Here is an 8,571-nt window from a genome sequence, read left to right as displayed (position 1 = left end):
CCCCTTTTTTTTTTCTCTCTGCTCAAATCCATATGGTATTGATATGTACTCGTATTACTCGTACATACATTACCTATACATCTGCGTTGCATGCCTCTGCAACTGACCTCTGCAGAGAGACCTGTCGTCTGACCTACCTGAGGCTACCATTTCAGGGTGGAATCAACTCTCATTCGATCAGACAAATTAGACACATCCATCTCCTTTCTTATCCATCTCATCTACTCGTACGTACACACGTATATACAACCCGCTTCACTATGTAATGATAGTATACCTATATGCATGTATACCCGCAGTCACGACTACGAGGATCAGATACTCGCAATCCTTCATGCCCCGGTAACCTTATCTCCGCAGCCATGACTTGATCAAGAGATGAGATACCCTCGACAGGGGGGATCGAGGTCAGACACCACTCACTACTCGTACTCGTAGACCATACCCAGCACACGAGCCGCCCTCGTCTCGACCGCATCGTCCCACATGGCCGCCGCCTTCTCGACCCACCTCAGGCCGGCGACGGCAACGTGCTCATCATCGTCAAAGAACCCGCCGCGCCCCACGACCTGGTAGAGTATACCCAGCATACGAGGGCGCAGCACGCAGGCGGCCCAGCAGTCGACGGTGCCCCTCCGGCGCGGTGAGCCCTCGCCGCCCTGCCTCTGCTGCTGCGCACGTAGGAAGAAGACTCTCGGTGCCCGTGCGGCGGTACCACAGTGCCCTGGTAGCCTAGTCGGAGTGGCACCACTCGTCCAGCCGGCGACTCTGCGAGAGTGTCGTCGTCGTCCCGGACGGTGCCGAGAGGAGGAGCAGGTCCAGGGGCGTGTGGCAGAGCAGCGCCGGCATCGCGTTGGTCATGCCCGAGCAGCCGAATACGTCGGCCATGTGTGCCTCGTACGCGCCGCTGCCGTCCCACCGCAGTACCGGTGCGCACGGACACGCCAGCACGGCCGCGTCCATCTTAGGCGCCGCATGCCCACCGTCCGCACTGTGTAGGCGGCCCGGTCGGTCTGGAGTCCCTGACCCCAAGCGCGGGAGTCTGACGCTCCCGCTGCTCCAGCGTGCTCGCCGTCAGCGGTGCGGCCAGCGTCTCCGGATTCGCGCAGTCGAGGCTGCGTACCGTAAAAGGCCGCTGCCCGGAGTATATCGTCGTGTGCGCGCCTAGCAGGAAGCACGCCGCCAGCAGCCGCCGTCGCGTTTCCACGCCCACCCACCGCTTCCACGTCGTGTCGCCGCCGTCCGTCGTCGTCGGAAAGGGGGGTCCAAGGTCGGCTGGTCGTCGACGAAGATCTGGTGTAGCTTGTGGAACAGACGGCATCTGGTGTTCCCTGCCGTGTGTCCACGGAATCGTGCATATATTATCCCGCACGGCACGACGGTCTACGTGGTTGGCAGGGGCCGGTCATGACGTTGGATGTGCTGCAAGGGGTTAGATTCTGTCTATGTGTTTTCTTTTTCTTCTTTTCCTTTTTTTTTTTTTTTTTTTTGGGGGGGGGGGGGGGGGGGGGGAGGAGGGAGGTCCTTTAGTGAAGACAAGTAACAGAAGATATCAAGTACTTACAGCGTCGCAGGCACTCCAAGCATGCGCATGCAGCTCTCGGGCATCATTCCTGCGGTCGCCCCCGCCGAGAAACTGCGTTGCCAGCTTACCATGGCCGCCATGGCCGCCATGACACACTGCAGCATATCCATCACGCCCGGCTGCGCTCGGGGCATATCGTCAAATGTAGCGGGATGAGATCATCGAGGGTGAGAGCGACACCTACTCTCAGTAGACGCCCAGGTGGAGGGGGCATGGAGATCCGGACGTCCGGACGCAGGTCAGCAGCCGGGGCCAGCACGAGCGGCGCCGACACGGGACTTTTGCCGTGGTCATTGCTGGGTGGCAAGTATCGCGGGGCGTCGTCCGGCTGCTGCAGGATCCGACAAGCGTCGAAGCACAGGAGGTCAGAGGGTTTCATGCATCGACTGGATCGGCGAGGTTGGCTGCTCCAATGACGGCGACGATGCCGGTGGCGGCTGGGAAGCCGAAGCGTCCGTCGTATCCATATCCATATCCATGCCCGGATCCATGTCCTTCGATACCTCTTCTTTCTCAGTGGGGCGAGTCACGTCGTGTCTACCAAGCAGAGTGTGAGCCTCGGCCGTAAGCGGGGTCCAAGTCGTCGTCATCATGGAGGGTGAAAGAGGCGTGCTCACCTCAGTAGAGTCCGGGTATTGCTGCTGCGGAGGCGGCGGGGGTGGTTGTGTCATCATCGATCCACCGTACGGCAACGGCGACGGTCCGGGGTAGCCCAGAGGGTGAGGGACACCTCGATTGATACCTGCCATGGCGGCCTCGACCTCAGCTTGACCTCGATATTCTTGCTCACTGTTTTTCGAGAGTGTCCACTTGTCAGTCTGGGTATGGACATACACACGTCATTCCGATGACAACCCCGGGGACAGGGGAGGAGCGAACGAACTGTCTGGCTTGATGCCTCTCGAGGAGATCTTTCCGATGGAAGACCTTGCCACATCCTGGGACGCAACACCTCCGATCGGGGGGCTGATGACTGAGTTGATGACGCCTGATTCAGGTCAGTTGTTTTACTCTCTTTCGATCATCATGTTGTTGCTGTCGTCGCTGCTGCTGCTGCTGCTGCTGTTGTTGTTGTTGTTGTTGTTGCTGCTGCTGCTGCTGCTGTTTTCCTCTTATTCCTGACAATAATAATAAAAATGAACCAAAAAAAAAATGGAGAGGAGAGAAAAATGAAGTAGCAAAAGGATACGAACCTCAGATGCTCGGCTCTAGTAAATGCCTGCTCATTTCATGATTAGCCAAAACGTCAATGCCTCCAAATGCCTTCCCCCTCGCCCCTTTTTTTGGCCCCCAAATTGCGCAACAAAAGAAAAATGATAGCAGCCACCTGTTCTCTTTCCCCTCCCCTCCATCTGGACGACTCACCTTTGGAGGCTGACACTGGTCACAAATATGAACAGGGACTCCCTTTTTCGCACGACTGACTCTCCCAGTCACGGGCGTAAGCTTGGGACCGGCCGGATGAGCCGGGCCGTGAGATGCGGATCCGGTAGCAGCATCCACTCCTCCTCCTCCTCCTCCCCCCCCCGCCGATCCTTCACCACCGCTTCCGTACGGCGGCGTGCGAGAGCTTCCCCGGCAGGCGTCGCATCTACCGCCACATCCGCCGGGCCTGTGGGCGTCGTGGTACGGCGATGATGCCGATGACGATGCCAAGGTCGGCATGAGGTCTGCGCTAGGCCTGTCTGACGGCGGACCCCATGAGGAGGACCATGGCGATGATGATGATGATGTCGGCGTCGTCGTCGTCGACTCCGAGGATAGAATAGGTCGAGAGGATGATGAGTAAGATTGTACTATAGGCGGATGAGGATGAAGATGGGCGTGTCCGACAAAGGGCGAGGGTGGCAATGTCATTGCCGGCACCTGCTGCTGCTGCTGCTGCTGCTGCTGCTGCTGTTGTTGTTGTTGTTGTTGTTGTTGTTGTTGTTGATGATGATGATGATGCTGTTGTGACGGTGGCGGTGTTGTCTTCGCCACCTGTTCTCTATCCTCAATGTTGTTGCCGGTGTCGTCGTCGTCGACATTCATAATCTCCCGAAGGCTGACCATGTTGCGACGACGGTAGACGACGGCGGCGGCGACGACAGCAGAAGCAGAAGCAGGAGCAGTAGCAGCAGCAGTAGAGATACGAGCTCTACTAATATTGTCACCAATATTACCTGTAGTATTGCTACTCTCATTATCTGTAGTTGTGGCAGTAGGAGAACTGCCGCCACAACCCCTGCTCCTCCCCCACCGCAAAAGTTGGCCACCGCCTCGGTGAGGGTCACCTGGCGATAGCCGATGGAAGTAGTCTGGTTCCTGGAGAGAGAACGGATGTGAGGCCGAATGCAGCATGGGGGGGGTCAACGGGTATCGTAAAAGGAGGGAGAAGATATGGGGAGGAAGAGAGAGGTTGTATGTTGAAGAAAGGAGCCTCCCACAAAAGGATTAAAAAAAATCAAAGTTAGGAAAAAATAAAAAAAGGGAACAGAGATGTTGTCTTTTTTTTTTCGATGCGGAGAAGGAAGAAGTGTGGGAGGAGGAGGGAGATGCTGGCTGTTGGTTCGGCCGGTGCGACGTTATATATCCACAACAGAGGAAAAGAGCATGCTGCTCTGTTCTTTATAACGTCCTGCTTTCCCTTTCTTTTTCTCCTCTCTTTCTTTTCTTTCTTTCGTCTCTTCCTTCTTCTACTTCCTCTCCTCCTCCTCCTCCTCCTCCTCCCTCTCTTCTTTCTCGCCCGTCAATACAATAAAACGGAAGCAAACTCCTCAGAAAGAAAAGAGGAACAGGAAACAAGGATAAGAAACGTTGTATACCAGTACGTACTCTACCTGACCTCGTTATCCTCTATTTTTGATACGAGCAGTAGTAAGCCTCTCCTCTAGGCTTGTTTTCTTTTTCTAATGGATTTATTCTGTCGTGGTACGTATACATGTACGCTCGGATATACTGTACATGGTGCTCGTCCAACTACGTCGGAAGCTACTCCATCTTAGCGGCGGCAGCCGGGGGGAGGATAGGAGGGGGAGGGGTGTCTTTGTGATGACTGACAGGGGGGGGGATATGGCCAAGGGAAGAGGAGGAGCGAGAGAGGAAAGCCAACAGAATCCTAGTCTCTAGGGATAAGGAATGAGGTTGGGAGAGGAGGAGGAGGAGGAGGAGGAGGAGGAGGAGGGGAGGGCACCCGAGACCGTGTAGTGAGCAAGTTCACCTATAACAGGTAATATGATGACTTAGTATTACTTAGTATCAAGGAGTTCGGAGTACTACATACGTCGGTGTTGTGGTTCTCCTCGGGGGCACATGTCCCGGGTGGATAGGCCGAGCAATAAAGCCACCGTCGAGTCTTCTTGGCCTTCCATTTTACTGGGTCATACGTAAGATAGAGAGAGAGAGAGAGAGAGAAGGGAAGGCTGTTCACTATCCTCCGTATTACCATGTTACCAAAAATGTACAAATCATCGTCGGGCCGGGGCTCAGACCCGGGCTGTACGAGGACTAGGTATTACATGGTATTGTCCACGTACACGCCGTCTCGGTCCCGAAACATATATTGCTTCCAGCTGTGTATTAGACAGTGAGAACACTACTATCACCATTTCAGCGCACAACAAAATATGAACGGTATGGAACTCCAGAAAAGAATGATTGAAACAAATCCAACAAAAAGATGCAAGATGATATGCCCCCACCCACCCCACCTCAACTGCAGGCCACATGGGGGCCCTTTTTTTGGACACTACGTAGGTCGTGACCTGGTAGATACTCTTCGCAACCTTTCTTGTCACCGGCAATAAACCAATTCAGGATACTGTTACATATTCTCGTTCTCGTTTTGATCTCTTGTTCCCGAGTTGACTAGGTCCGTCTATTACAGAAACGCCACCGCCCCTCCACTCTCTCCCCCCCCCACACACACACACATACTCTCTCTCTCTCTCTCTGTCTTCTGTTAGTCACTCTCCGATACGTGATGTAAGTTATTGCCCCGGAACTCATCTGTACCGGGTACGGGATCGAAAAGGGGTTAGAAGAGAATTCCACAGAGATCTGGTATCGAAAAGGAAGAAGAGGAGAATAGAAACGAGGAATGAGGTGATGGATACTTGCGTGACGAGTCCCGGTCCGATCGCCAAACGTCCTCCACAAGAATGTGTCAGAAAAGTATGGGAAATCATTACCAAGGGACGCACGAGCATTCTTTTCCCTCTCCCTCTATCTCTCTCTGCCGTCGGACAAGAGAGAAATACGAGTAAAACAACCCCCCTGTCATATGTGAAGTTTTACGGATACAAGTACATGTACACGATCCAGCTAATCATTTCAGGCAGATCCCAGTCCACACCTGGAAGTCGCTAGCAATACCGTTATTACGACGTTCTAATAAGACTGGGTGTAAGATGTTAAGTCATGTTTGTTTTTTTCTCAAACCCCGCAACGTACTATGTGTGTGTGTGTGTGTGCACATGGGTGTGTGGGTGGACCACAATAAATAAATAAAAGAATCCGTCACACTTGTTCCGATGATGGCTCCCTCGGTGATTTATGCCAGTTCATTGTTGAAAAGTTTCTCCCAAAGGGGAGGAAACGGGGGGTGAGGAGGTGGAGAGGGAGGCCGTCGAGTGGGGGCAAAGAGTTTAAGTCAAACTTTGGAGAGTTGAGAAGAAGGTACGAGTACGGAGTACTCAGACAGGTAGAGAGAAAGAGAAACACACTCTCTAACTCTCAGAGAGAGAGAGAGAGGAAAAAGACTAACAGACTAGCAGTTCAGAGTGGACACTGGAAACTATCAACACCATGCTACTCCCCGTAGCACTGCACCGTCCACGGTTTAGTTGTGAGGGGACCTGTCTCGCCTACAGCATCTCGATCACACCCGATCGCTGAGTCTCTTTTTTATTCCTCCTTTCGTCTCGTTGCACAAAACCCATGAGCACTATTAGAGAAGGAAAAAACGGCTGCCGGGGGGGGGAGGAGGGGGCAAAGAGCCTCGGTCCTTTTGTTTGGGAGGGTCACCCCTCTTATCCGTACTATCTGTACTATGAGTGCACGTATTCTGTTTTGCACTTGAGGGGGAATGTGCCAATCATCTCTTCTTCTTAGACGATAGTTTGAAAGAAGAGGAGAAGAGACATAGAGGAGAAGAAGAAGAAGGAATAAGAAGAGAGAGAGAGAGAGTAGGCAAAGAGATGATCAGAGAAACTATGGAGAAAAAAAAAGAAAAAAAGAAAAAAAAACTTTCACTACCCACACAAGGTACATTGTTTTCCTACATTGTTATGATAACTCTAGCGTCAGGAGAGGCGAGGGGAAGCGAAGAAAAAGACCGGGACAGCGGACAGAGGGGCGAGCTCGGCGTTGGATCGAGAAGGAAAACTGGGGAGGGGAGGGGGAGGGGGCATGTGTACATACATGTACGAGTAATCAGAGACAATCGAAGACGAAGACTTGGCGGATATACGGATACTCGCTACAGCTTACATGTAATTAGGGCTGTACGAGAAGGTTGCCGGATAAAATCAGCATCAATGCAAAGTCGATAGATGTTGGCATCGAATGCTTGGCAGAATGCATCGTCAGCGTTGGTGCTCGACAGTATCCGTTGGTATCGTCGGCGTCAGAAGAGAAGGGTGCCTGTCCCTCATCGGTGGCCATCATTCTACCGCATATCACCAACAAGAGAGGAGAAGAGGGAGACGGACAGACAGATGCTCAGGTCGGATCTGACCCTGTGTACCTTACCTGTACAGATACCTACGGAGTAGATGGATGGACATGGTCACCCTGTGGGGTCCGTCAGCTGAGGTGATGGGGGGCCCGGCGGGGTTCTTGATTTAACAGACCGATACAGCCTACGGGTAATGCTGCTGTTGCCCGTACTCGTATCGTGTCTTTCCCTCGTTTCCAATTCTACTCGTAGACTTACACACCTACAGACCACCACGGGTATGGGATGAGTCCGGAACTGAAGCCGCGACACTCTCTCTGAAATGCCTCTACACGTAGCGAGGTGCCCGGGTGGTATCTAGACGCCGTGCCATTGCCGATCGGGCTGTCGCTTCTCTAGTTCTTACCTGTAGATGCCCGGCACTCGCCCCGGTATCGACTAGATCGGTTGGCTCCCACTCTCCGGTTTGGCTGTAGAGTTCGGAGCGCCGAAGGCGGAGTACATGTACGGCGGGTTATAGTGCCGCCACCTTGCACGCTATCGTGGCCACACCTGGCTACGGTACCGATGATCAGCCTCCCCGAGAGCCTACACGTAACGCTAGTCCGTATTACATGGTGCTACTTCTGCTCCGTACAATGATGATAGACGCCATCGTCAGTCGGCCGGGTGTTCCGCTCTACGCCGACAGGGCCATGGGAGCTGATGGTTCTGTTTCCCGTCGCCAAGTCTGGACTCTCTTCGACTCTCGACCGTCACTTGGTCCGGTCCAGGCTGCCGCTCATGTCATTCTGTAAGTGCTGATGCTCTTCATCGATAATGGCTCGTCGCCACGAGGAATACTGGCTGGCAATCCCCCCCGCCCTTGCTTCTCCCTCGACGTGACCACCCCTTCCGACCTGCATCGTATACATGTTTAATTTCCCATGCATGCATCCCATCGGTCTCGAGTGTATATTCCATCCTCCCATGCCACACTGCCCGACACTGACACATTGCGACGTGCTGGAGATACATCTCTGAACAGCCATGTCTTTGGGGGGGGGGGTTTCTTCTCCTTTCCTTTTTCCTTTCTCTTCTCTCTCTCTCTCTCTCTCTCTCTCTCAAAGGCAGCTACCGCACAAGGCGTATACGAGTACCGTGATGTCGTAGATGAATTGAACGTTTTTACCACAGTACGCGCACGATGCATGACCACCACATGTATATTCACATGCCAAGGCTGCTGCCTACTCGAATTCGTTTCAGATCAGGGTGAGGCAAAAATTGAAAAATTGTTCCACTAACTCAATACAACCTAGACCTATAGAAATGTGAGATGGTGTAAATT

At 53.3% G+C, this 8,571-nt stretch overlaps 1 protein-coding gene across 1 annotated transcript; it reads right to left on the bottom strand.

The window, feature by feature from the left end:
- Positions 1 to 422: 422 nt before the first annotated feature.
- GMORB2_2530 (uncharacterized protein) lies at positions 423 to 5,035 on the bottom strand (the record flags this gene model as incomplete). The annotated part of the gene is made up of 7 exons (XM_035464510.1): positions 423 to 633; positions 749 to 1,054; positions 1,565 to 1,704; positions 1,770 to 1,916; positions 2,203 to 2,374; positions 2,465 to 2,573; positions 5,029 to 5,035. The coding sequence occupies 7 exons, from the start codon at positions 5,033 to 5,035 to the stop codon at positions 423 to 425; spliced, it is 1,092 nt and encodes a 363-aa protein (XP_035319696.1).
- Positions 5,036 to 8,571: the final 3,536 nt, after the last annotated feature.

Source organism: Geosmithia morbida (genome assembly GCF_012550715.1).
Source record: "Geosmithia morbida isolate 1262 chromosome Unknown scaffold_13, whole genome shotgun sequence".
Taxonomy (NCBI): domain Eukaryota; kingdom Fungi; phylum Ascomycota; class Sordariomycetes; order Hypocreales; family Bionectriaceae; genus Geosmithia; species Geosmithia morbida.
Note: the sequence above shows the minus strand (reverse complement) of the source record. Positions and strands in the feature narration are given on the sequence as shown.